This window comes from Ochotona princeps, chromosome 27 (assembly GCF_030435755.1).
Source record: "Ochotona princeps isolate mOchPri1 chromosome 27, mOchPri1.hap1, whole genome shotgun sequence".
Taxonomy (NCBI): domain Eukaryota; kingdom Metazoa; phylum Chordata; class Mammalia; order Lagomorpha; family Ochotonidae; genus Ochotona; species Ochotona princeps.
The window spans coordinates 11,276,970-11,304,723 of NC_080858.1; the positions used below are offsets into that span (position 1 = coordinate 11,276,970).

A 27,754-nucleotide genomic window follows, 5' to 3' on the forward strand; every position below is an offset into this window, starting at 1 on the left:
ACAGGCTCTTCATGTTCATATGAAAAAGCTAAACAAATAAGAGCTAAACTAGTGCTGAGCTCATACTGAACTTCTGTAATGAAATGTTTCTAAGTGTCATGTGATCGGTTCAGCCAGTACATTGTGTACTCCACCCTCAAAGCCATAGCAGTGTTTGAGAGGTGAACAGGGGCAGCGGGGGGGCGGGTAGGAGTGTGAGAACAAGTATGTGGACCCCATCCTCTGAGAGGGAACAGCTTTCCCGTTGGTGGATTTTACTTGGTGGCCTTCTGCATTTTATTTGAAGAAAAGATTTCAAAAGGTTGAAAACCACTAAGTCAGCTCATTCCAGCTTTAGCATCATTGTTGTTGTCATCATCAACATTCTCTTTATATTACATCTAATACTGATTCATGTGTAACTGTTTGTAGCAAGTGCTTAATCGCAAAACCTATGTGCTTTCCTTAAAATACTACATTTTAAAATCAGTAAATACTGAAAAGTGTGTGTCTACCTTCTCAGTTTTGTCAGTTATGGTTCATGTTACATACTGGTTGAAGTCTACTTCCTTGAGTCGTTTCAGGAGGACGTGGGATAAACATATCTTTTAAAAACTATTTGAAAGCAGGTTGAAATATGGGAGGTCAAGGTGGGTTTCAAAAAGACCTGAAAATGTAGTTATAAGCTCTTATTTGAATGAAGTAACTGAGTGTGGTAAAAAGACAAAATTTGTACAGAAAATAAAAATGTCTCAGTAAAATGAAGTGCAGCAGTTTAGAAAGTAGGCCAGCAGTAACTGCACAGGTGGTTGTCTGTCTTTCTCAAGCGCAGCTGCAGGAGTCGGTCGGCCATGAGGACTGACCAAGAAATAGTTTTTAAAGGTCTAGTCATTTGTCTAGCTTACCTTCTAGGAATTTTTTATTTTTTATAGCACCACTAACTTTGAATTTGATTTTATATTTCATGTTACTATCCACTTTGGAAGGATTTACTAAAATTTTCATTTTCTTTTATGTTGACAGAGTAGTTTGAAAAATTAGACACGGTATGTTTATTAACACCTCCACTTTTTCACTTGTAGATAAAACTTTCATTGTATTTTTGCATTATTGAAAATGAGCCACTGTCATGTGCAGAAATGACGTTCTAATTAAGTGTACCCTAATCCACTACATGGAGTAAGGCTGGGCCTGAATTGCTCATCCGTGTTCAGTTTTTTTTATTCTATCATTTGTTGTATTTTTTTTCTTCAAGGTAACAAAATCATTTGAAGTGTCTCAAATTTGTGGTTGATTTAGTGTTACCTTGCTAATTATCTTGACTTTTTTCTGATTTAAAATATTGAAAAGTGCTGAGCTTAAGTTATTTCCTAAAGGGTATGGTTGTGTGGAGGTCATCAGAATTCCTTAAGGAGGAACCACCAGGAACAGCCGTGAGGCAGCCACATAAATTATTCCTGCTCACTTGTAGCTGTTACAAGAAAAAGATGGTTTTAGCAGAGTTTTTTTTTTTTTTTATACCACTTGCAAAATTTTTTGTCTTATATACTCTCCACATCTTTCTTATTCTCTGGAGTGGTTTTCAAGAGACTTTAAAATGACATAAATAGAAAGACAAAAGAACTAAAGCAAATGCAGTAGAGTAGGAACCACAAGCAGAGATCATTTAAATCGAAAACAAAACTGATTTCTTGAAAAGATTTACTTTATTAGAAAAGCAGAGTCAGAGAATGAGAGCAAGAGAGAGATTGTTCAGCCATCGGTTCGCTGTGCAGATAGTGGGCACTGGACTGGCCTGGGGCCCAGAGATTCACCCAGGTCTCCCTAGTGACTTCAGGGGCCAAATGCTTGGTCCCTCTTCTGCTTTCCCAGGTGTGTTAGCTAGGAGCCGGGTAGGAAGTAGAGTAGCTGAGATGTGAAGTGGCACCCAGGTGTGATGCTGATAATGCAGGCAGTGTGTTAACAGATATGCCACAACATTATCCTCACAGACTTTTCCCATCAGCTGCAGTTGTCTCAGTAATATTATGCATGTAGATTTTGTAAATAGATTATTGCTTTAGATACAGATCTAAAGACCTGAATCTTGGAATATTTGTTACCAAATTATAGACCTGTAATCAGTTCGGAGGAAAAATGAAAGCTAACTTTTGTAGTGTTACGGAAAACATGGACATTTGAGTGTTAGCTTGAAATCATGTCAGACAAGTCACTCAGCTGAAAATAAACTATCTTTAAAAAAAATTTTTTTTTTAATTTTTATTGGAAAGTCAGATATACAGAAAGGAGGAGGGACAGAGAGAAAGATCTTCTGTCCGATGATTCACTCCCCAAGAGGCTGCAACGGCCAGTGCTATGCCGATCTGAAGCCAGGAGCCAGGAATTTCTTCCAGGTCCCCCACATGGGTGCAGAGTCCCAAGGCTTTGGGCCGTCCTCGACTGCTTTCTCAGGCCACAAGCAGGGAGCTGGATGGGAAGTGGAGCCACCGGGTTAGAACCAGCATCCATATGGGATCTTGGCACTTTCAAGGCGAGGACTTTTTAGCTGCTAGGACGCCGCCAGGCCTGAAAATAAACCATCTTTTAAATCAATTCTGATTTGGAAGGGCCTTGTAGCACAGTGGGCTGAGCCTGCACTCAGGACACCTACATTCTATATTTACTTATTTATACTAATTAAAAACATCTTTATATATTAACAATTCATTGCATGTCTGTTATGTTTTAAAAAAATACTATCTTGGCTTTGTGAACAAATGATAACAAGAATAAAGAAATTAGCATTTTTCGTTTGTGTTACTGGGTGGCCAAACAGATCAAGTAGCAGGCCATGAAAGGAAGGAGATGCCCAGCAGGGAGGCGTCAGGAAGCTGGAAACTAAAGACAGGAACATGTGGGAAAACAGCTTCGATTTCATGATTCTAGATCGCATGAATCTAAAGATCAGATTTTTGGGGGGAGGAATTTTTTCAGTGTTAACATTTTTTTTTTTTTTTAATTTGAAAGACCTAAAGAGAGAGACAAGACAGAGACAGAGAAGTCTAATCTGCTAGTTCACTCCCAAAATGCCTGCAGTGCCTAGGACCCAGCCAGAAGGAAATGGGGAGCCAGCAGCTCAATGCAGGTCTCCCAGGTGGGCGGCAGGGACCCAGCCACTTGAGCCATTCCTGGTGCTTCCCGGAATATGTGTTAGCAGAAAGCCAGAACTAGGAGTGGAGAAAGGCCTCGAACCTAGGCACTCCAGGGTCGGTGTTTTAACTAGCATCTTAACCAGTAGACCAAATATTTTAGTAATTTTAAAACAATGCTCAGGTAAAATTGTATTGAGTAGTTTTTTAATTACTCAGAACAAAGATGATGTGTGCATTTTTTTTGAGACTGAGAGTAACTTGGACTGGGCAAGAAGAGGGAGCCTTTCTTGTTTGTGTTTGTTTTTAGACTTGTTTTTATTTGCTTATTTGGAAGGCTTTCGTCCGCTGGTTCACTCCCCAGATGACCTAACCGCTGGGGCAGGGCCAGGCTGAAACCAGGAGTCAGGATCTTCCTACAGGCCTCTTGTGTGGGTGGTGGTCTCGAGCACGTGGGCCATCTTCAAGTCCTCTCCCAGGCACACGAGCAGGGACTTGAACTGGTGGTGCCCATATAGCATGCTGATGCTGCATATGGCAGCTTAGCCCACTGTGTCATGACCCTGGGCCCCTAAAGTAAATAATCAAGAGTTAGTGATCAGCGTAAACCATTATGATGACTGTTTTAGTCTGTTTTGTGTTGTTGTAACAATGCCTGAGCCTGGATAATTTATAAAGAACAGAACTGAATTTATTCTCTATCTTGTTATCTAGGAGGCCCAATAGCAGTAGGTCATCTTGCTCAATCATAACACGATAGCAGGGCAAAAAGGACAAGAGGCCAAGTCAATGTTTCTATAATAGCACCAGTCCCAACCATATGAGGACAGAGCCCTCATGGCCTAATCATCCCTTGTGGGTCATACCTCTGGCCCAGGGCTTTGTGTTAGCAGGTGAAGCGCCTGCTTGGGATTCCACATACTATATTTGAGTACCAGTTGAGTTGTGGCTCTTCCACTTTCTATCTAGCTTCCCACTGATGTGCCTGGTAAGGCAGCAGATGTTGGTACCAGTGCATTGGGTTCCTGCTACCCATGTGGGAGACGCAGATAGAGTTTCTGCTCCTGGGCCCTAGCCTGGCCCAGCTCTGTTACCGGCATTTGCGGGAGTGATCCAGTGAGTGGAACAGCTTCCTCCACCCTGCCCCATCACCCAGTGTTTGGGTGTATGTTACTCTGCCTTTCAGTTAAATGTAATTTTTTTTTTAGTGTTGAACCTGTTATTAATTTCAACATGAATTTCAGAGGGGATATACATTCTAACTGTGGCTATAACTAACCAGTTCATTCTCATGGGCAATGACTGACCACCTAAATGGGTGGAGAAGTTTCACACTTTAGAAGATTGGCAAATGTGCAACAGAGAGAAAGAATTCGTGCCCCATTTTTTTCTTTTTATCATCAGTATACTCATTTCTTCTTAACTGTGTTGAAGCTGGGTCAGTTTGCTTTTCCACACGGCTGGATAGGCCATGGAATAATGTAACAATCATCTTATATTTGCTCCACTCAGTTTCTAAGGTTGCTTTTTTGGGTTCTTTGCAAAAAGCAAAATCATCTTTTTCTTGTGTAGAATGAGAGCAGAAATCATGCAGGAAAAGTGGATTGTTGTAGCTTGAAATTGTCTTTATAGCTAGAGATTGGGGAGCTAAGCAAAGAAGTATTTGTTTCGAACATTCTCTAGAGAGACCCAACTGACCCACACTGAGCATTCACTCCACAACAAAGCCTGAAGGATTTCAGTGTGTTTTCATTACTCAGGAAGTCTGTTGTCTTGTAGTCAGTATTGTTGTGGAGGTCACTTATTCTGTTGTGTTTGTGTGTGTGTGTGTGTGTGTGTGTGTCTGCATTCTTTGAAAGGGAGACAGATTCATTGATTCAACCCCCAAAAGGCCACGATGGCCAGTTCTGGGTTAGGCCAAAAAGCCAGGAGCCCACTCTAGGTTCCCCCCATGGGTTGCAGGGGCCCAAGTACTTGGGCCAGCTGTTCCTGTTCCCAGGTGTGATAGCAGTGAGTTCAGGCAGGAGCAGATTACTAGATTCCACCTCCCCACTGATGTGCAGGGCCCTTCAAGGTCCTCACGTAGGATGACTTCCTACTGAGTCTGCAGTTCCATTGCACCGAAGTTCAATTTGTATTAATTTAAGAATATTACCAAAAGATCACCAAACTAAATACAGCCAGAAAATACATTTACCTAGTTTATAAGGAAGAAAACCAAACCTTACTGACCCAAATTGTTCCCAATGGTTTTTGTGACTTTTTTTTTTTAAAGATTTATTTATTTTTATTGGAAAGGCAGATGTACAGAGAGCAGGAGAGACAGAGAGGAAGATCTTCCGTCCGATGATTCACTCCCCAAGTGGCTGCAAAGGCCGGTGCTGCACCGATCCAAAGCCAGGAGCCAGGAACTTCTTTCTGGGTCTCCCACACGGGTGCAGGGTCCCAAGGCCCAGGGCTGCCCTTGACTGCTTTCCCAGGCCACAAGCAGGGAGCTGGATGGGAAGTGGAGCTGCCGGGTTTAGGACTGGCACCCATATGGGATCCCGGGGCATTCAAGGCGAGGACTTTAACCATTACGCTATTGTGCCGGGCCCTTTGTGACTGTTTAATAAACGACAGTGCTGTGCTTTGAGTTTGTAAAATTCTTTGGAACAAAAATTCACATATACTGTGGCAGGCGTTGTGGTATAGCAGGTTAAGGTACGTCTTGTGATGCCAGCATCCATTCTGTGCTTTTTGTCCTGGCTGTTCCATTTATGATCCAGCACCTGCTGGTAGCCTGGGAGAATCAGTGGAAGATGGCCCAAGTGTTTGGGCCCCTGCCTCCCACTTGGGAGACGGATGAATCTTGAGGCTCCTGACTTGTCTGTCCCAGCCCCGCCTTTTGCAGCCATCTAGTGACTGAACCAGCAGATGGAAGACCTCTCTCTGTTTCTTTGTCTCTCCTTTTCTCTGTAACTCTGACTTTGAAATAAATAAATCTTATAAATAATTTTTTAAAATAAGCTAGTATTGGTAGAGCATAAACAGTGAAAAGAGATTGGCTTGTTTATAGTGTTGTGTCAAATTGCATAAATAAGCGCTTAAATTATCAGGATATTCCTTGAGGTTTACTGGGGAGTGTCTCTGGTTAGATTCCTAGCTGTTTCTTGGGAAGATTGGGGGACAGTCTACTTGTAGTGGCCACCAGAAGGAGCTTACATATTCTTTCCAACATTCCACCCTTTCCTCTGTCCAGTCTTCTCACATCTGCTTTCATCCTAATAATGCTTGTTAATATGTTTATGTTTTCTGTGACTGTAAGATTTCTGTAAGTTTTCATGTATCAATAGAAAGTGCCGTTTAAACCCAAGTGCTTATATTTGGTTTACTTTTATAAGGAAGCCATGAAGAGCCTCCTTTTTTTCTGGCTTGTAAACGGTATTAACAGATAACAAAGATGAGATGCTGACTTGTACTTAGTGTTTAAGCTAATGCTATTCATATTGTCTTATTAGAACACCTGGAGAGTGCAAGTTCTAACTCAGGTATACCAGCTGCACAGAGAGGTGAGTTTGTTGATTTAAGCAAATAGTCACCAAAGGTGAAAAATCTAGTTCAGTGGTGCAAACAATTCCAGGTGGAAAAAATCCACTGGAAATGGACTAGACACCAGAAAGTGACTTTTTTATAGTTAGGATATATTTTTATAATAAATATTATTAGCCATTTAATATAGTTTCCCAGTGCCTAAAGATAAAATTTTAGCTCTTTGACACTTGTTTTTTCTTCCCCTTACAGTAGAAAAAATTATTGTTTTTAACAGAAGAACCTCCTAAAGTCACACATCCCCCCCTTCCCCATGTTATCTAGGGCTTCTGCCAAAAAGCAGGTGCAGAGACAGAATACTGACCAAACTATTGGTTACTGATGGTCAAAGAAGTCATTGTAATGCAAGATAATTCGAGTGATTTTTTTTCCATGTATTCTTCAGTATTTTTGTTTTTATTTTGGATGTTAGAGTCAAAATAGGGGAGGGGATTATTCTCAAAGTTTGAATCACAAATTCAAGTTCTAAGCTAAAAATAACTAACGTATTGTTAATTAAAGGGAGGGGGGTGGGAGTTAAAGCGCAATATGTGGTCCTCTCATGTTATTTATGGTAGATGAGGCTGCTGCTCTCCGTGAGGGTCCACGCGAGCGTGCCGTCACCCGGACACTCAGCCGGCTAACAGAGAACTTGGTTTTAGGCAAATCAGTGTGTCTAAAGCTTGACTCTTCTAGCTTTCTTATCTGACTTGAAAAGGACCATTCTTTTTCTAAGTTATGGTTAAATTACCATCATCAGGAGTGTTATGACCAGTAAGACACGTCATCCATATTTTTTCTTTGTTTTTTCTTTTGTTTTCTGTCTGTGTTTTCAGCAACGTCAGTTGATTACAGTTCCTTTGCAGACAGATGCAGCAGCTGGATAGAGCTCATTAAACTGAAAGCTCAGACCATAAGGCGCGGATCAATTAAGACAAGTAGGCGGATGTTTCTACCACATTATGCTGATCTGAGAAGTGTGTCCCTAACTTCCCACTGGTGAAGGCTAGACTTTCCTGCCCAGTAACAACATTGCCGATCAGTCACCTTGTGGAGTGTGAAAGCTGCAGACGCTAAAGGTCACTTTGGAGACGCTGGTGAAGGACCTTTAGATTTGCTATTTTTAACCAGAAAAATGTGTTTTAAAAAAAAAATTTTTTTGTGAAATATATGAAATAGATATGTCCTTCTAGGTGGAAGGAAATTTCTAGCTGTCTTGTTGAAGAAATACCTTTTCCGACCCAAGGTTTTACTTTGTTTATGACATCGTCAGTTTACGCAGTGTGATCCCCAGAACTGGCTGAAAGTAGGTAACTCTTCAAGTTAGAATCCCAATCACTAGCTCTTTGTTCTTTATCTCAACCCTGGTTGTTGGGTAGATTTTGAGATGACTATATTTGAATAAAAGAGTTTACAACACATTTAAAGAAAAGAAGACAGAGTATAAAACCAGCCAGATCTGACTTGAATTTTAAAAGTGGCATTTTAATATTTATGTGACCTTGGGCAAATTGCTTAGTATCTCTGAGTCTCATGCTTGAATTTTCCTCCTCTTTGAAATGGGGGCGATAACCCATGTTGTTGATGTATTATAAGGATTGAATATACACATATCTGGCTAAAGGAGGTAATGTGTGATAGCTATTCTTACCTATAAGTTTATCATCAGTTATTTGATAGCCAGCCTTTCATTTTGAGAAGTTATGATTTGGTTTGATCAAAAAGGTTTGAAAAAGATATATATTATACCTGCTTAACAAGGTTTATCTACAAGTTAACAATGATGAAGTCGTCTGAAAAAGGTGAAAAAAAAACGCTGTCCTGGGAAATGACAACTTTCACACTCTCCTTGTAATAATTTGTTTCTACAGCAGATAATTTTAATGCTCTTCTGCTTTTTCTTTTTCTACACTCTGTAACCGATCGTTGTGTGTATAGCTATACTGCATCAACAGTTTCTTTTGCAGGAATGCCATTTTTTCTTCCAAAAGAATTCCATTCAAGCATCTCCTCTTTTTTCTTTCTTTCTCTTTTTTAATTGCATGTAGTGCATGGTAATTTCTTTTCTTTCATGACATGGCTTAGCGTCACAGACAGCTGAATGTTGTCACCACTCTTTGGAAACCTTAGGGAGTGATCAAGTTACCAGGGTCTGTACTTAATGTTTTTTTCCCTCCAACTTTAGCTGTGACAGTTGAAAAAGCAAGTCCAATGGGAGAAGGAAATTTCCAGAATCGCTCTGCCCCACCATGTGCAAACTCCACAGTTGGGGTTGTTAAGATGACACCACTTTCCTTCATTCCTGGAGCAAAAATAACTAAGTATCTTGGGATAATTAACATGTTTTTTATTCGGGAAACCACTTCTCTTCGTGAGGTAATTACGTAGAAATTCCTTTTTTTTTCTTGATTGAAACTAATTTCATTCTGATGTGCTTTTTCTTTTTTTCCAAAACAGCGTATGTTTCTACATTTTTCTGTATTTACTTAATTTTTAGTAACTTACCTGAATTGATTCTAGAGCTAGCTTACCAAACTTCATTTAACAAGCAGTAGTATTTCAAGTCCTGTTAAGTTTAAACTCATTAATTGTTAGAAATTTTTTTATCGTGTAGTCAGTATTTAAATTTATCTGTTTGAAGTTTAAAATAGCCGTGAAAGAATAGCTTAGTGTTCATAGAAGTTATCTGCCTGAGCTGTGCTTCACTAGCAGTCCTTAAGGGCTCACATGTCAAAGCAGTGCGACTGTTATACCACGTGTCTATGTGGTATTTTATATCTTTTAGTGCTGGTTTCTTCACAGTTTTAAAAAAAATGACACTGCTCATTTTCACTCTGTCCAACAGTGTGTGAGAGTTCATTTCTTCAAACTGTTAAACTCATACTGAATATCACTGAACTTTCATTTGGTGTTAAAACAACTTTACTCGATGTGGTTGAAGCCTGACTCAGCCTGACTGTTACATCTTCTGTAACACAGGAATTTTGACTCCAGAAAGGTGAAAGTTAATACTGGCTTTCTGTTAATGAAAGGGGCTGCTGAGTAAATTAGTATTGTGAATAGGGACATTTCTCTTTTTTGAAAGATTTATTTCTTTTTATTGGAAAGGTAGGGAATGTGTGATCTATGGAGGCGTGGCACCCATCGCTCCCCGTGTTTCATGTTAGCAGCCCTGGGTATTTTTGATAAGTGTTTCTGTGGTCAGATTCGCTGGGCTGTGCTTTTCCCTGTCATCTAACCAGAAGTATTTCTGGTGCCATGAAACGGCCCTCCCACCCTGCACAGTGCCTGGCACGCCGTAACCACAGGACTGTTGAGTAGAGTCAAATGAGTGACTTCTGACGCTAATTAGTTTAATGGATGTTTCTAAGTATGTTTAGTTGCAAATATCTTAACATATTCTCAAAAACAATTGTTTAGTGAAGATTAAAATAACACTTCTAAGTGCATGTAATTTTGATGAAGATTTGGTGTGAGAAGCTGGTATAGCTTGTGAGTTACTCTCTGTGACTCTTACTGGTACATGCATAGTTGACAGTTTTGAATTCAAAAGTTGTATTTCTTTCTCTGCTGCTCAGTCTCCCATACCTGACATGTTCTTCCCCAGAGTTTCCTTCAACATAGACTGTAAAAAATTTTTATTTGAAAGGTGAATCAATAGAGGGAGAAGGAGACAGGCTGTTAGCAGGAAGCAAGACAGAGTAGAGAAGCCGGGGGCCTGCCCTGGTGCCCACATGTGATGCCAGCCTCACAGGTGGTAGCTTAACCCACTGTGGGACAGCACCAGCCCCTCAACATGAGCTTTTATGTTCCAAAGGTACTCTTTACCTGTTGAATTGATTTGTTTAGCGTTGGCCTTTGAAAAATGAACCTTGTGTAGCTGCTCTGCCATCAGCATTTGATCTCCTGTCAAACCATGCTCATCCTCATTCCATCACACTGATGGATACATAGATAACTTCTGTTTCCTCTCATTCTGAGCCACATTCTGATCACACTTGCTTTTTTTCAACTTCTGAAACTGAATTTGAAAGAGGGAGGTATAGCAGTAGGAGTACAGGGTGAGTATTGCCCTGCCATTTACCCACTGGCCGTGTGATTGTTTCTGGTTTTGGACAGATGACAAATCCTCTGAACTTTGGTTTAAGCTTGCATAAAGATAGTAAATCCTATGCCAACGTGTGTCGAAGTTAGGAGTTAAATCTCTACCATGAGGAAAAGTTAATTATTATTCATTATACTACAGTAATTTGCAGTGTTGTGATATATATCTGTGCATGTATGTTATTTCATATTTTGTATATATTTCTGTATCCCCTTTGCTGAGTTCCTGTGCATTGGTCCCTAGGAAGGAGGCGTCAGTGGTTTTCTCCATGCATTTATTGCGGAGGTGTTCGCGATGGTGAGAGCCCACGTTGCAGCGTTAGGAGGGAATGCTGTTGTCTCCTACATAATGAAGCAGTGTGTTTTCATGGAGAACCCAAATAAAAACCAGGTGAGACACAGTGGAGCATCTCTGATTGGAAAGAACCTGAGAGTTTCACACAGGACCTTATCATTCCACACCACCACCAAATAGGATTACGCTTCAGACATCTTTGATTCTGGGTGCTTAAAATGTATTGTAGCAACATTTAGCTCAGATGTGACTTCACATCTCCAAGGATTAGTTTTAATGTTCTATATTTTTAAACGTATTTATTTATTTGAGACAGAGGGGGAGTGAAGGAACATATGCTTTTACCTTCTGACTCACTCTCCGGATGCTGTCAGGGACCATGGCTGAAGGTGGGCCGTGGGCCTCTTCAGTGGCAGCCGAGTGGCTGGACCAGATGCCTGCCCCCAGCTACTGTGCTGCAGCACATTTGGGATTCCCCCTCCTGAGCCACTGTTGACCCCAGGTTCTCAGTGGGTGTTTGGAATATCTGAAGGCTAGCTGTGGAGAGCTGAAGACAGCCTTCGGTTTGAACCATGACACAGTCTATTCTAACTGCTGTGCTGTAGCCGGACTCTGTATTTCTACTAAGCAATTAAATTTTGTGAATAGCAGATAAAAGGCACCTTGTTAGGTTACATTTTGGGATAAATTTGTTTTGAGTTAAGATCGTAACTCCTCAGGGTCTCCCATGCAGATGCAGGGTTCCAAGGCCTTGGGCCGTCCTTGACTGCTTTCCCGGGCCACAAACAGGGAGTTGGATGGGAAGTGGGGCCACCGGGATTAAAACCAGTGCCCATACGGGTCCTGGTGTGTTCAAGGCGAGACTTTAGCTGTTGGACTACTGTGCTGGGCTCTTTTTTTTTTTTTTTTAAGATTTATTTTTTATTTGAAAGGCAGAATTATAAAGAGGGAGAAACACACACAGAAAGATCTTCCATCTTCTGGTTCACTCCCCAATTAGTCACAGTGGAGTCAGAATTGAGTCATTTAGAAGCCAGGAGTTTCCTCAGGGTCTTCTGTGTGGGTGCAGGGACCCAAGGACTTGAGCCATCCTGTGCTGCCCTGCAGGCCATACGCAAGGAGTTGGATTGGAAGTGACACAGGTGGGACATCCCAGAAGGGATGCTGTGCCACAGGCAGAAGCCTTCCTAGGCTACTCTGTCCCATGCAGGTCCTTTCATCAGGTTTGCAAAAGGTGTATGTATTTAGTTAGTTATTAGAAAGTCAGTGGATGGTAGCTTCTGCTGGTTTATTGTCCTAAATGTGTGTAGCTACTGGATTGGGCCAGGCCAGGTACCAGGCACGCCATCTGGGTGTCTCAGAGAAGAGGCAAGGGCCCAGGTCCTCAGGCATCCTGCACTGTCTTCCCAGATGAGTTAACAGCTGCTCAACATCCGGGACTTACACCAGCTCCCCACTGAAATGTATTGAATCTATTGAATCCGTTTTTTCAGAATGGTGTTTCTTTTACTGAACTCCTTTTAGTTTTCTGTGATAATTTGTACATTGTTGTTCCTTATGTCACATTATCCTTCACTAGTGGGTGTTGAAGAAAAAGTGAGTTCACGAGACTAGAAGACAACTTTCTGATGAGTTTAATGTTGAGGGCAAGGTAGGCAGGGAAGGAGACCTGTGAAACCTGGGCGGATGTCCGATAGAGCAGAGGTAGAGTCAGAGAGATTTCTGAGCTACAGTTCCTGATATAGGACCAGTTTATTGACCAGAATTGCAGCCATGAAGGTTGTGTCGAGTTAGCAGAAAGGGTACTCCAAGAAGGGTGAGCCAGAAAGGAGCAGTCAGAGAGGAGGGAGGCAAGCAGAGAGGCAGAGTGGTGCCTGTGCACAGGCAGGCGGTGGCACAGTGCCACTTCCTGATCAATGTTACTTACTATAAACAATTTGATATAATCTAGTTGTAAAATGAGCAGCTTGGAATTAATCTTGCTCAGCAGGCAACCTTATATTGGCTTTATTTGGTATAATAGGATTTTTCTTATTTTGCTAAACAGATGTTTTTTCTTAATTATTTTGTATTTGAAATTACAACTGGTAGATTTAGAGTTTCCTTGGTGTTAGATTTATGTGTTTTGTTCATTAATTTAATTAGAAGTCTAACAGGTGCCTCAAAAATCAATTTATCTCTGCTTCGGTTTCCTCATCTATACTATGGGAGGAACAGTTGGACATGAGTTAATACATGTAATTTGTGCATACCTGATTGATAGTAAGTACTCTAAAAAATTGTCCCTATCATCTTAAAATCTCCGAAAGTCCTTAATGGCTTCTTACAGGATAGTAACTTTAAAACAAATTTTTTTTCATTGTTATATTCCATGGTACAGAATACATAGGCATAGGGATGACTGGATAAAATGTAATATGTCAAACCAATTCTTCCATGGATTGGCCATTTTCCTACTTTTTCGGGCTCATTTCTTGCTTCTTCCTCTTCCAATATGCATATACCAGACTGTGGATGTGTTGAACTGGTCTCCAAATGAACTGTGCTTTTTCTTTTTTCTGGTATTTATGAAGCATTGATAACTAACTCCATCTTTGTAAATGAGAAAATTGAGACCCACATAGTTGCCATGTATATTCCAAGGTTATAACTAGAAAAGCTTCAGTATTGCCCCTCCCCTCTTTGGTTCCGATTCTGTTGACCTTCCCACTGGCACTCCTCTCTCTCTGTCCGGCGTCAACATTGTCAGTTTGTTATCACTGCTTATGTGCAGTCATTGTGTCAGGCGAAGCTTTCTATAGGCTATTGGAAGGAGCTTCTAAAAGCTCCTAGAAAAGTGGAATTAAAGGATAAGCTTATTTCGGCACAAAATTGTTTTGAAATCCATGAATAGTTTTTATCATAATATAGTTCCCAAGGACCTTGTGAATGACCTTCATGTGTGTGGCTTAAAGAATATTGGACACATATAAAATAAGTATTAACACATGACTGTTTACTGCAGTGTATTTAAAATAGAAAAATACTTGAAACGACCTGAATGCCCATGACATTTACTTTTCTGCAGCTAAGAATGTAAAAATGACTGCATTGATAGAGTGAAATTTCTAGAACCCTTAATTCTGTAGAGCTGAACTAAGTGGCTGGTGTCATTGCTTACAAAAGTGAAAGTGGCTAGCTTCAGCTTGAATATATTGATGTTCAGAAATGAAGTTTTCTTTTAATTTCATGTTCCTATAAATCATTTGAAGCCACTACTTCCACATATTCACATGTGGGTGGATAACAGAATGCACGCTTTCTTTGCTTTTTTGCAATATTGCCAAGATGTCTCCCGACATGGCTACACTTCCATAGCAGTGACACGTGGTGCTGCTTTTGCCCTGTTCTTCGTCAGCACTTCCTGCCAGCTTTATTTTTTTTTTTGCCATAATATGTGAAATGTGGTCTCTTAATGTCATTTTAATGCATTTTCTCTGATTAATAGTACACTTCAGTATTTTTCATATGAGCTTTCGGGGCTTTTGCATTTGCTTTCCCATAAGTTCCCTTTTTCATCCTTTTTTCATTTTGTTTTTTAGATTGGGTTGCTGTGTTTTCCTCATGATTTGTACGCTTGTGCGCTTTCCACTCTGCAGTACCGTCCCTTGTTTAACAGAAGTGTGAACGCGTAGCGGACTGTAACTGACCCTGCCTTATTGGCTGTTCTTCCAGGCACAGTGTCTCATAAATGTGAGTGTGAACGCGTAGCGGACTGTAACTGACCCTGTCTTATTGGCTGTTCTTCCAGGCACAGTGTCTCATAAATGTGAGTGGGGACGCAGTGGTTTTCGTTCGTGAATCTGCCTTGGAAGTGATACCCACTCAGCAGTCCACTGCCAACTGCCCGCCATTATGCACTGGAGGAGAAGTTACAACCTGAAGAAAATTAGAAGGAATGAGCTGAACTAAGTGAAACTCATCGCTCTCCACTGTTCTATCCTTAGTATCTACACGTTTTTTTAAAGTTTGAGTTTAATTTGAGGCGATTAAGAAAGAACAGACACTTAATGAATAGATGCGATCTGTCTGGAATCTCTTGGAGGCCTGAGAATGTCCTAATTCTTAGATGGGCTCCATGGAATCCTGACCTGGCTCGAAGTAACATACATTTCTAAAAGAACTGTAACAAAGATGTCGGAAGTTACTAGTAATTTATTCTGATTTTAATAAAATCATAATTTAAAATGTAAAGATTGTCAGGAAACGAAAGAATGATCCTAGTATAATTTGGAAAAATCAATTCAAGCCTTGCTAATTAGTAGATAGTCTGATAAGAAGTGTGGGAACAGTTGTGAAGAGGTTTCAGAAAACCACTGTCGGTTTGCTAATGTGTTTTGTTCTCATGAGAATTTGGTAACAACTGAGGGGACAGTACATGTGGCGTTGTTTACAAAGAAGCTAAAACTCTGCAGTTAACATCCCTAAGACATCCTGAGTACAATAAAAGAGAAAGCGATTTTTCAGAGCTGGAGTCCTTTTATTGACTAGGAAGGAGGGAACGTATGATTTCATTGTGGTCACATCCGAGTTAATGTTTAATTTGTCCAGAAGATGATAGTTGCTTAAACTGCGAAGCAAACGTCAACAAGTTTTCTTGAAGAAATAAAAGTACAGGAGTGTAAAATAATTTTCTAATAAAATTATGTTAAACTCCCAAACGAACAGCGTGCTGGTAAGAATCTGAGGATTTTTCAGTGGTTAGATTGTATTGGCATAGGACCTGGAGATAGAACTTGAATGTAAATATGCTGCAAGTTGTTGAGTGTGCACACAGAAATGCTTTTTCTGTCAATGCCAAATGCCTGTTGTAAATGAGCTATAAAAATGAACATTCCTCCTTCGCACAATAAAATTATAAAAATCATTTTCTTCCCCGCAGGACAAGTTGCCCTAAATATTAAGTCATTTTCTTGTTATCACAGGTGTTAATATTTTTCTGTATTTTGTTTATAATTTTATTTTTTAATAAAAAAACTTATAATCAACTTTTTTTTTCCTTCCTTGATGTAATACTGTCAGTTTTCCAAAACACTTTCAACCTGCTAATATTCATTCCATCAGCGTGTAAGGTACGTGTCTTAACTTTGCATTTTTTGCGGGGAGAGGGTGAATCTTAAAATTGCACAACTATTTTTTAATTTCAAGCTAAACCCTGATCCTGGTCTTTTCGGTAGGATTTCGTGTTGAGTGCCATTTTATGGCAGTGGAAGCTGAGGAGCGCTTGTGTGAGTTGTTCAAAGACACGAAGAGAGCCAAGATCCAAGCACAAGCCTTCTGGCTCTAAGAGCTTGAGAGAGAGAGCAGCTAGACAGTAAAGTGGCTTCTCGCAGGAGATGATATTTAAATTCATTCAGGAAGAATATTTCCCTAGAATTGACCATTCCTGATTTTGTTCATTCACCCCTTGGTCTCTGCACCAGTCTTTCTGGTGATTGCCAACTCCAGAGTCCTACCTAGGCAGCGCAGTAATAATGCTGTTGGCTGTGTACGTGTGCCGTGCTGTACTCTTACATGTACATTGCAACTAATATTTGCAGGAAAAGCTGGATGGATGAACTGCCATGTCATTTTAGCATAAATCGTGTGTGTACTCACCAGGGACCCGACTTGAGTTGTGTCCGTGTCGCAGCCCTCTTGACTGCTCAGGCTCGCCACCTTTCAGCTCTCGTGGCCACTTGTGCGGGCATAACCTGTAAAAGCAGTCGCTGTGTGCCATGAATCTCCACTGAAACATGATCCTAGGGGAATGTGCTGAGATGCTAGGGTGAGTTCTGGTGCTTTCTGCACACCTCTTGCGTCCTTCATCCTCTGCTACCGCTGCAGATTTACGTTATGCAGTTAGAGCAATGATGTATGAGATTTGGTAAACTCACTTCATCTCGTTCTCTGATAATCCCTGGCTTTCATGCTCCTGCTCTGCCCCAAATGGGAACATTCCTGGACTACGAATACAAGTGAAGCGTCTTCCCTTGGGAATCTGGCTCCATTTCTGGAGTTGTCAAAGCAATCCTCAGGAAGCTAAGTTCTGCTTCCCTGATCCAGGCAGGGCCTCCAGGGACCTTCCGAGTACACGATTGCACTTGCTTTGCTTTGCCACTTGGTGTCACTGTCGGGATGGTCGTCATCAGCAGCCGTGCTGTCCCGCAGTGGCGACCCCATCCTCAGGCAAGACACCTGCACGGGTTTCTGGGGTTTCAGACTGTCGCCTTGTTTCCTCCATACCTATCCCTTCCCAAGGAAAGCTGCCGAGGTTTCCTCCTCTCCATCCCCTTTCACGGCTGCCTCCCGTGGGGCCAGGAAGACCAGGGGCTCCCTGTGTCATGACGGTTTCTGGAGCCTCAAATCCTTTTGCGGAATTCGTATCTACTCTTTGGGGAATTCGTATTTACCATGTCAGAGGGTCCCACGCTGTGCTGTGCGTACTCATCTTGGCTTAGCAAGGCCAAGGTGACATCGGTAAACAGCCAGAGACCTTGCTGGTATCTTTCATTAAATGTAGTGGTTTAAGGCATAACTCCATTTTTACAAAGGTTAGGATGTAGTAAAATTTGTTCATCCCTTAGGTACTAAATTGTATGTCCTTTGACTTCTGCTTTAAGAAATCCTAACTAAAAAGTCAAAATGTATTGGGCTATATTGAGCTATAGCTTCCATACAAAATATTGATCTTTTTTGTGTGTGTACAATTCTGGGAATGTTGGGAATGCGTAGCTTTACAGCCGCCATGCTTTGAATAGATCCCTGTCTGTTAGCCATTGACCAGTTGTTCTCCGTTATTATGTTTCCATTGTTTGGAGAATATGAAAGCTGCAGGCTGTCACATTCAGGTCTTTGCATGGGCCTGAGTGTGAGTTTTGTTTGCTGTTGGATCAGCAACTAACAGTAGGTTTGCTGTGCCATACGGTAAGTGGCGATAGGCAATTTCAGACAGTTGTCCGAAAGGCCTGGACTGCTTGCACCCTCACTGCCATGGCCTGTGAGAGCTCCTGTTTGGCATCCCCACTTGGCACCGCTGTCCTCAGTTTCATATCTCACTGTGATTTCCCCTTTGTGTTGCTTGCAAGTGATGACATCCCGAGTGTGTTTTTCATGGGCTCCTTTGCTATCTGTATTTCTTCTCTAGTGAAATAGCTGTTTATTTCTCTTGCTCATTTGTTGTGTCCTGTATCACAATGTTCTTGAGGGTTCCCAAATAAATGTATATACATAATATATATTGGAAAATATTTGATGCTTATAATTATGTAATTTCTGGATGATCCATTAATTATTATAAAACAATTGAAAACATTTCCAAAATGTTGATTTAAAACTACAATCCTTTATTGGAGTTTTGAGCGAGTCTGGTGAAACAGTTCAGGATGTTTGATAAGGTTAATTTATTTCTTTGTTGAACAGCGGAGTGATGCTGTAATGTTTCACAGACTTGACTATGATCCATGGGGTTTAATTCTTCCAGGTAGTGAAGAGCATGCTGCCACAGGAGACAGGCACTGTGCATTAATGCAGCGCTTTCAGGAGGATAGCTTTTGAAGTAGGTACGAGTAAAAATGGTAAATTGGAAAACTTGATGTTTTTAGTAGTAATATTCTCTTGACAGGAAATTAATTATTTGGGGTTGTTTAAGGGAATTGATTAGATTCCTTGAGAAGAGAGTAGATAAAGCTTAGAATGACTGATGACCCTGCATTTACAGTGGCTTAAAAAGTTTTGCTTCTCCTTTTGTGTTGCAGTGAGATCCACAGAGTATTTTCAAAGAAACTGCTAGAAATCAGGTTGAGGCAACAGGAAAGATTCATTTGGACATAGGATGAAAGAAGCTATTCCATGCTCCACAAGATAGACGCATACTCTCACACACACACATACACACACACTTACACTTCAATAGCAGAGTAACCTAGTTACAGTATTCCTGCCTCTCTTGGGGTGGGATTTGCTTGGCTCATTTAGAGAAGCTGGCCTATTTATGGATGCCATTCATATCTTTTTCTCACTGTCTGACATTGAGGGAAAATTGTTTTGTTTTAGTCTGGCCACAGTCAGTTCTGTTTGATGGATCCCTTCTGAATTTAAATCATTTGGTGCCCTAATCCCCCACTTTGAAATAAAGCACTCACCGTGACTGTAAGTATAGATAGTAGAAACACTTCCAAGGCTGTGGGTTTCCTGCCACATCTTGGCACGGACACTTCATTTTCTGAAGTGATTATTGGGATGGAAATCCAAGCTGAAGCATTGCTTTTCATGGACCCCCTGGGCCCAGTGAATTTATTTTCCAGAAGGGCCTTCCCCATGTATTCTTGTCAGGTTTCAAAGGTCTGCATCGAAGGGACCTCCACTTAATGGATTTCAACTGCAGTTGGCTTTGATGCTCAACAGAATGGGCACAGGTACCCTTTTATCCTGTAGATGTTTTGTATTAAACTGTTAAGGACCTGTTTACAGTTGATTTTTGTGTGTTCCTTTAGCTCATGATGCTGTGTTAGTTCTGTCACTCCCAGCACAGAAATTAACATGTAGTAAGTTGGCAGTAAGTATATATTTCATATAAAATGAGTGAAAGATCTTCTTAAAAAAAAAAAAAAGCAAAAAGGAAGAAAATACGAAGGGGCAGACCTTGTGGTGCAGACAGCGTGCCTGGAACCAAGTTCTGCTTTTGGTCCAGCTTGCTAATACACACCCCGGATGGGCAGGCAGCTGAGAGGACCCGCCTGTGTAGGAGGCCCCGTTGGTATTTCTGGTTGTTAGCTTCATCCTGGCCCAGCCCTGATCCCTGCAGGCATTTGGGAAGTGAGTGCGAAGGTGGGAGATCTGTATCTCTGCCTCTGAAATAAATACAAATCAATTAAGTAAAAAGCCTGTTTGAGTTGTCATCTAAACATTACAGTGTAGGGCCTGGCGCGATAGCATAGTGGTTAAGGTCCTTGCCTTGCATGCGCCAGGATTCCATATGGTCGCCGGTTCTAATCCCGGCGGCTCTGCTTCCCATCCAGCTCCCTGCTTGTGGCCTGGGACAGCAGTCGAGGATGGCCCAAAACCTTGGGACCCTGCACCCATGTGGGAGACCCGGAGGAGGTTCCTGGCTCCTGGCTTCGGATTGGCTCAGCTCCGGCCATTGCACTCACATGGGGAGTGAACCATTGGATGGAAGATCTTCCTCTCTGTCTTTCCTCCTCTCTGTATATCTGCCTTTCCAATAAAAATAATTAAGAAAAAAAAAAACAAAAAAAACACAGTGTAATCTAAAGCATTATAGTGCATGCGTTTTCCTTTTTTTTTTTTTTTAAAGATTTATTTTTATCTGAAAGGCACAGTTACAGAGAGAAGGAGAGACCGAAAGATCTTTCATGTGCTGGTTCACTCCCTAAGTGGCCACAACAGCCAGAGTGAGCCAATCTGAAGCCAGGAGTCAGGAGCTTCTTTAGGGTCTCCCATGTGGGTACAGGGTCCCAAGGCTTTGGGTCATCCTCCACTGCTTTCCCAGGCCACAAGCTGGGAGCTGGATGGGAAGTGGAGCTGCTGGGAAATGATTGCTACCCATACAGTGTCTTTTATTTCAATATTTAAAGAGCACTTTAAGAATACTTACTTTATCCTTCTGGTTCTGAATGCATAACATGTACTAGAGGTTGCTAAGGCCTCTGCCAGTTGTCATTAACTCCATCATCAGCAGGACTTGGTTACTGGTGTGGCTGCAGCCTGAGAACACCAGGTAGTGAGGTATGGAATGTGCTTTGTCCTGCAAAGCCGCAAAGCCCCAGAGGTTCTGACTGGCAACCACCCTCTTCCAGACACATAACGCATGGTAACCTACCTTTCCAGAATCCCAGATTCCTAGATTAAGAAAAACCAGTTACCTGCCTGACTTTAAGCCAGGTTTCCCACCCCCTCCCCCTCTGGTAGAGCAAGTTCCTGGCTGTAAAGGAGCATTTCAGCAATCTATCTAAAGCAAGGTGACAAAGCAAAGAGATGCAGCATGGAGTGACGTGGCGACTGGGGGTCCATTAGTGTAAGTGAATAAGCTCCGGTTGTGGGAAAGCTTGTGAATCAGAAGTGACAGTCCTGAAGCAGAGCAAGGAGCCCTACAGCCCGAGGCGGCTGTCTGCTTAGTCCTCCCCGTTGTGAAGCTGGTGGTAGTACCAAGGCATCCCAAATGCCAACTCAGCAGCAGCAGGAACAAGTAACACACACACTCAGATTCTGTTTACCCTGCTACTATGAGTGGGAATCATTTTCTGCCTTACCCACCTCGTCCCAGCTCCAGCTCCAGCTTGGTGAGCTAGAGGTAACCCACATTGTGCTGGTTCGCTCCACTCCGAGCCTCCTCCCACCCACCTGCCATGTTGGCCAAACATCCACAAAGGCTCCTGAGTGTGTTTTCTGTGCCTGAGATTGAGGAGGGCCATTCAGGGGTTTGAATTCAAAGTCCAGAGCATTGAAGAATACCCAACGAGGGGGCGATAAGCAAACATAATGGTGATATGTTGTTCTCAGCCAACCAAATTTTCCCAACAAATATTTAGAAGAGAGACTGGTCCAGCTCACATGGGACTATCTGCCATGAGATCCTGTTTCCTAGAACTGACACAACAGTATTTTTGGGCCACATAATTTCCCAGGTAGAGTAGTTCATTTCCTGTTGGGATGCGAAATGGAATACGAAGAGCAGAGGCGCTAGCGAGCAGCAGCAGAGACGTCCCTGACTCGGGGCTTGATCGTCAAAGGTGCAGCAGTGTCTGCTCACTCTGCCCGTGCGGCTCCCCTTAGCTGGGCTGACACATCGAGCCCTGGCCGTATCCCTGTAGCTTAGTTTCCTCATCTGTAGACTGGAGATGATTTTAGCCGTTCTCTGGGTATATACAGTGCTTAAAACCCTGTCTGCCCTACATTCCGTGCCGTCTAAGTGTTCATTATTAACATTGTTTTTTTTGTATGAACACAGAGACCCACAAAAACGTGCTGTTCCCAGTTAAGCCTTATTAAGTTCACTTCTGTAAGGAATTCTAGTTATGATTTGCTGTAAGAATATCTTTTCCCATGCTATTTGAAAGGCACGGAGAGAAGGAGAGAAAGGGAGATCTTCTATCCCCTACTTCACTCCCCAAACATCTGCAGCAGCCAGGGCGAGGTCAGACAGAAAGCAGGGGCCCAAAACTCCATCCAGGTCTCCCCACATGGCGGCAGGGACCTGCGCACATCATCTGTGGCCTCCTAGGATGCACATTAGATGGACGCTGGGTCGAAGTGGAGCGTCAAGGATTCAAACCAGGCATTCTGATGAGGCATGCGGACATTCCAAGCTGCAACCCATCAGCTGTGTCAAACATCCAGCTCACTAGCAGAAGCTTGGCAGAGCAGGGCAAGCAATCCATCTAACACTGCTTCCTAAGAGCCAAAAGAAAAGAAAAAGCTTTCTTTACATACTGACTTTCACGACAGTGCTTGTTTAGGGCAGCTGGACTTGTACTGACATAAGAGACGGCCATGCGGCATCCAAGGACTGGTGTGTATAAACTTACTGCCATTTCTTATTTCCAGGTCTTGATCTCCACGAATGTGCTTATGAAAGCACAAATATAGATACTCAATATTGGTAAATCGAGTTAAAAGAAAAATCTTTATTTGAAAGCAGGAGAGACATCTTGTATCCACTGACTCACTACCCAAGTGGTTACAATGACTGGGGTTGGAGCCTGGGACTCCATCTGGGTCTCCCACAAGAGTGGAAGGAACCCAAGCACTTGAGAAATCTTCCGTTGCCTTTCCACGTATGTTGGCGGGGAATTGAGTTAGAAGTGGAGCAACCAGGACTCAAACTAGTGCTGATATGGCTTGCTGGCATTGCAAGCAGCAGCTTAAGTCACTGCACCACAACACCGGCCCCTGTTCGTTGAATTCTATGGTAAACTTTGCTTTTCCACCCACACACAACTTGTACTTATAATTCTAGATATTTTTTGCTTTGCAGCACAACCAAGATAAATGCCTAAAGGTGACATTGCAACTCAGTTCAACTTTGAACTTGAGCAGTTTACCTTACATATGTGTTCTTGGCAGCTTGTGCCTCCATCGAATGCGAGTATGAGGTGAAGGCTTACAGACCCTGTACTAATATGAAGAATCATTCCCTCCTTGTGGTACAGATTAAAGCGCGTCCTTCCTTAGCTTGGCTGTCATGCCTGACTCTCCAGCGCATCGCTGCCGGCAATCTTGACTGGAGCCTCACGGGGGCAGCACTGAGAACTGAGTGGTCTTCAGTAATAAGATGAAAAGCTAAAAAACGCTGGACATGGCTTTGGAGTGGTCAGCATGAAATAAAGCTCAGACCCAACTGTTTCTACCTTGCCTTGCTATCGAAATAACCTCATGTTATCTCCATGTTACAAAACTTGTCAGAAAAATAGCCAAAGATAATGGTAGCTGTTTAATGTCCCCTGAGTTTTCATGAGCAATCCAAGCATAATCATTAAAAATGGATGAATTAAATATATGTAAGATAAAAGTTTATCAATAAGTCTTTCAATAGTAATTATTTTGTGTAACTTTCTACTTAAAATATTTTAATACTTTCCCAAAACTTTTCGGTAATTTATACTCTTAAAATCATACTAAGTAAAATTACATAACAAATATTCATTAGTTCCCTAGGTCATTTCAAAACAGAGTAAAATATCAAAAATTCATTGCTAAACATGCATTTGCCTACATTTGATTTCAAAGGAGGTCAGTATACAACACCCCAAAGTATGCTGTACTGGCATTTGAATTAAAGGAATTTGAAAAACAGCAGATGTAAATAAAATAAACAACCCCCCCACACACATTCCGACCTTCTTTCTTTTTCTTAAAACAGGAGATAAAATTTCCATGTGAGAGATATTTTCCCTATATCAGAAGAAAGTTAACATTCTTTTCACCAAGGTCAGGAAATTGTGGCTAAGGGAAATTGATGCAAACAACTTCATTCGTAGATGAAAATACTAAGAGGAATGGGATGTGATTTTGCCTTCTTGGGGCAGGTGCTTAGCCCAGGGTTTAAGTCACTAGCTAAGATGCTCCTCTCCCACAGTGGATTACCTGGCTTCAACAATCTGCTCCCGATCCTGGCTCCAACCCCCTGCTAATGCAGCCCCTGGGAGGTTGCACTGAAAGGTCAGGTTCATGGATTCGGCCACCCAGGTGGGAGACTAGGCTGTGCTCCTGCCTTCTGGCTTCTGCTTGACTCTGCTCTGTCCATTGTGGACATTGGGGAGTGAACCAGGTATATGGGTCAGCTGGTCCTGCCTCCCACTTCTTTTATAATACAGCTTGATGTGTGACTATCGCTCACATGAAAAATTAAAGACAACCTCATTGAAAATTGAGGAACGCTTGGTAAGAGTTTAACAGATGTGATTATTGATTCAAGGGGTTGTATGTTTTCATTTGGGAAGTAGAGAGATAGACGGTAGACAGCACCTATCTGTGTTCACTCCCCACATGTCCTTACTGTCCATGGCTAGGCCAGCCTGAAGCTGGTAGCCTGGAGCTCAACATTCAGAAGGGAGCAGACAGGACAAGAACTGTGCTCAAATGAGATGCCAATGCGAGTAGGGTAGAGGATTAGCCTGTTGAACCACCATGCCAGCCCCTAGAGAAACCCTTTTAACATACTTACTGGGAACCAGTGCAATGGCTTAGTGACTAAATCCTTGTCCTGGAAGCTCCAGGATCCCATATCGGTGCCAGTTCGTGTCCCAGCTGCTCCACTTCCCATCCAGCTCCCTGGTTGTAGCCTGGGAAAGTAGTTGAGGATGGCCCAAAGCCTTGGGAACCTGCACACATGTGGGAGACCTGAAGGAGGCTCCTGGCTTTGGATTAATTCATTTTGGGCCATTGTCACCACTTGGGGAGTGGACCAAAAGATTGGGGATCTTTCTCTCCGTATCTCCCTCTCTCTCTAAATCTGCCTTAGGGGATAAGGGAAATTCCAGGGCCTATGAAACTGTACCATAAAATGATAATAATAATAATAAAAGAAAATAAAAATCTGCCTTTCCATAAAAATAAATCTTTTTTAAAAACCCACATACTTACTTTTAAAGTATATTTGTGAATGTTTATACCATTTAATCTCTTTAATTTACTCATTCTCAGATCAATCTCAGATTTTTATTGTCGCCGCCCTGCAGCGACACTAAAATGACGAGGAACCTCCAGGGCCTGAAAAAAACAGGAACCGCCACCGCGACCGGCACACACACACACACACACACACACACGAACGAACACACACACAAAGGAAGGAACGAAAAGCCGAACAGAAAGGAGAGAGATGAACCAGAAGAGGCAGGCGAACCACAAAAAGGGGAGGCAAAGGAAAAAGCCGAACGAAAAAAGGGCGAACAAAAGGGCTTATTGCCGAAAATGGGCTGCTTTAGATATTCAGTTCTCCACCAATCACTCCTCCCCGTGGGTCCACGGGGCGCTATCTGATAGGCCAGCAATCGCGGGGGGCGGGGTGGCATTAGCGTATCTCTGCGACTTCCTGCCTGGGACAAGTCCCGCCTCCTGGCCCCCGGCCAGCCGCCATCTTGCGGCTCCTCATACGCGTGGGGGCCGGCTTCTCCCCACACTTTGTGAATATAAATACCTAACAGGGACATTACTATGCAAAGCAGGCCTTCATTAAAGCACTCCTTTTGTTTAGTCCTGCAGGTAGATGGCTAACTCCTGGAGTTGTTTGCTATCATCTGGATGACTGGTTTTTAGCGACCTTGTTCCATCCATTTGTTAGCTTTGTTTTTACAAATGAGCATTTGAAAACTGATGCATGCCTGAATATCTCAGCTAACAATCCCTAACAGGTCAGTCAACATTTTGTGCAAACTCCATAAGGTTTGGAAGATCTTTTGGCAAGACTCTTAGCTGAAAGGAACCATTCTTGAAGGATCTGGAAGGTTCTGGATCTTTTCCAAGTCTGCACATCTGGAAGACAGAGGGAGTCTGGTGACCAGCCGTATTCGCACTTCCCCAGGTGAGCCAATTTAGGACTTCTGTGGCCGACTGCAGTCCCATGAGACTGCTGTGTGTTTCCAAAGTCAGTCCCAGCTTTCCTTAGCCCCTGGTTAGCTGGAAGCCCCTGGATCCCAGGAGGAGCGAACAGAAATCCTTTCGTTTCAGACTCCGTAAACATCGCGTCTCATTTAAATGTCATGTTTTAGTCTCCTTGAACCAGATTTCAAGGCTTTGTTCTGATAACAGGGAAGAATACACTGACTTTAATTCCACAGCCAGTTCCCCCTTGTCTGTGTCCTTTTTAACTGAGGGGAATGTTTATATTAAAATTTGGAATTTGCTTCCCTGTTATCTCCTTTTTTTTTTTATCACCCCCAAGTCCCTCACCCCCCCTTTTTTATTATTGGTAAGTCACATATACAGAGAGGAAGATTTTCCCCAAGCGGCCACAAGGCTGGAGCTGCGCTGATCTGAAGCCAGGATCCTGCAGCTTCCTCTGGGTCTCCCACATGGGTGTAGGGTCCCAAGGGTTTGGGCTGTCCTCGACTGTTTTCTCAGGCTACAAGCAGGGAGTTGGAAGGGAAGCCGGGCTACTGGAATTAGAACCGGCGCCCACATGGGATCCAGGCGCATTCAAGGCGAGGACTTTAGCTGCTAGGCTACTGCGCTGGGTGCCCTCTGTTACCTCTTCATGAAGGAACAATGACCCCAGACCCAGAATGCAGACAACGGGCTCAATCAACAGCCTGTAGAGCAGTAAGGGCAGATCCAGTACAGGAGATTCTCACCCTGCTGCCTGGGGGCCTTGGGCAAGCTGTTGGGCTTCCAGGGAGCTTGAATTGCTAGCAAGGCACCGGCTTCTGCCTGGTGTACCTGTTGGTCTTGGATGGTCTGCTCTGAATCCCTTGGTCATCATGTCATCACACAGGACTGTTGACCCATGTAGAATTTGAAAGAAAAACCAAAGTTGAAGTTAATTGAGCCAGTGAACTTGAGAATGTAATCCCAGAAACAACCAGTGAGTTGACTGTTTCTGTTCCATAAACTTGAGTGTAGTTGTAGGTTTTGTTCTCCTCTTACAGGATGAATACCTGTGTTGAATCAGGTTTAAACAGTACAGATTTTGACATGCTTGTCAATTGTGCCGAACATTAAGAACATCTCAGTGAACACACAAAGACACCTGGTAATACTTAACAGACTTGATTCTAGATTAAAGGGGGTATGTTATACTCCCACACTCTTTCCTGCTTTCAAGGCATAGAAAGCCTAATAACGGGACTGTTAATCACCCCTTCGAATTGGCTCTAACACATAAAGCTCACTTTTATTTTTTTTTTCCTTCCTTCCGATGATTCACTCCCCAAGTGAGTGCAACGGCCGAAGCCAGGAGCCAGAAACCTCTTCCAGGTCTCCCACACGGGTGTAGAGTCCCAAAGCTTTAGGCTGTCCTCCACTGCTTTCCCAGGCCACAAGCAGGGAGCTGGATGGGAAGTGGAGCTGCCGGGATTAGAACCGGCGCCCATATGGGATCCCGGGGCGCGTTCAAGGCAAGGACTTTAGCCGCTAAGCTCACTTTTAAAAGAACGATTTGTTTATTTGCTTGAAAGGCAGTGTCAGAGAGAGGGAAGACAGG

The 27,754-nt window shown here is 42.6% G+C and overlaps 1 protein-coding gene across 20 annotated transcripts in view; it reads left to right on the forward strand.

The window, feature by feature from the left end:
* Positions 1–15,578, forward strand: part of C2CD5 (C2 calcium dependent domain containing 5) — a 77,380-nt gene extending 61,802 nt beyond the window's left edge. For 6 of the 20 annotated variants that reach the window (XM_058656076.1, XM_036497373.2, XM_012929082.2 and 3 more), the window contains 5 exons: positions 6,608–6,658; positions 7,514–7,615; positions 8,863–9,053; positions 11,026–11,172; positions 14,867–15,578. In XM_058656076.1, coding sequence (XP_058512059.1) covers positions 6,608–6,658; positions 7,514–7,615; positions 8,863–9,053; positions 11,026–11,172; positions 14,867–14,998 — 623 coding nt within the window. In that variant the 3' untranslated portion in view covers positions 14,999–15,578. The remainder of the gene's footprint in view (positions 1–6,607; positions 6,659–7,513; positions 7,616–8,862; positions 9,054–11,025; positions 11,173–14,866) is intronic. The other 14 variants (XM_058656077.1, XM_036497378.2, XM_036497377.2 and 11 more) reach the window with 4 other exon arrangements.
* Positions 15,579–27,754: the final 12,176 nt, after the last annotated feature.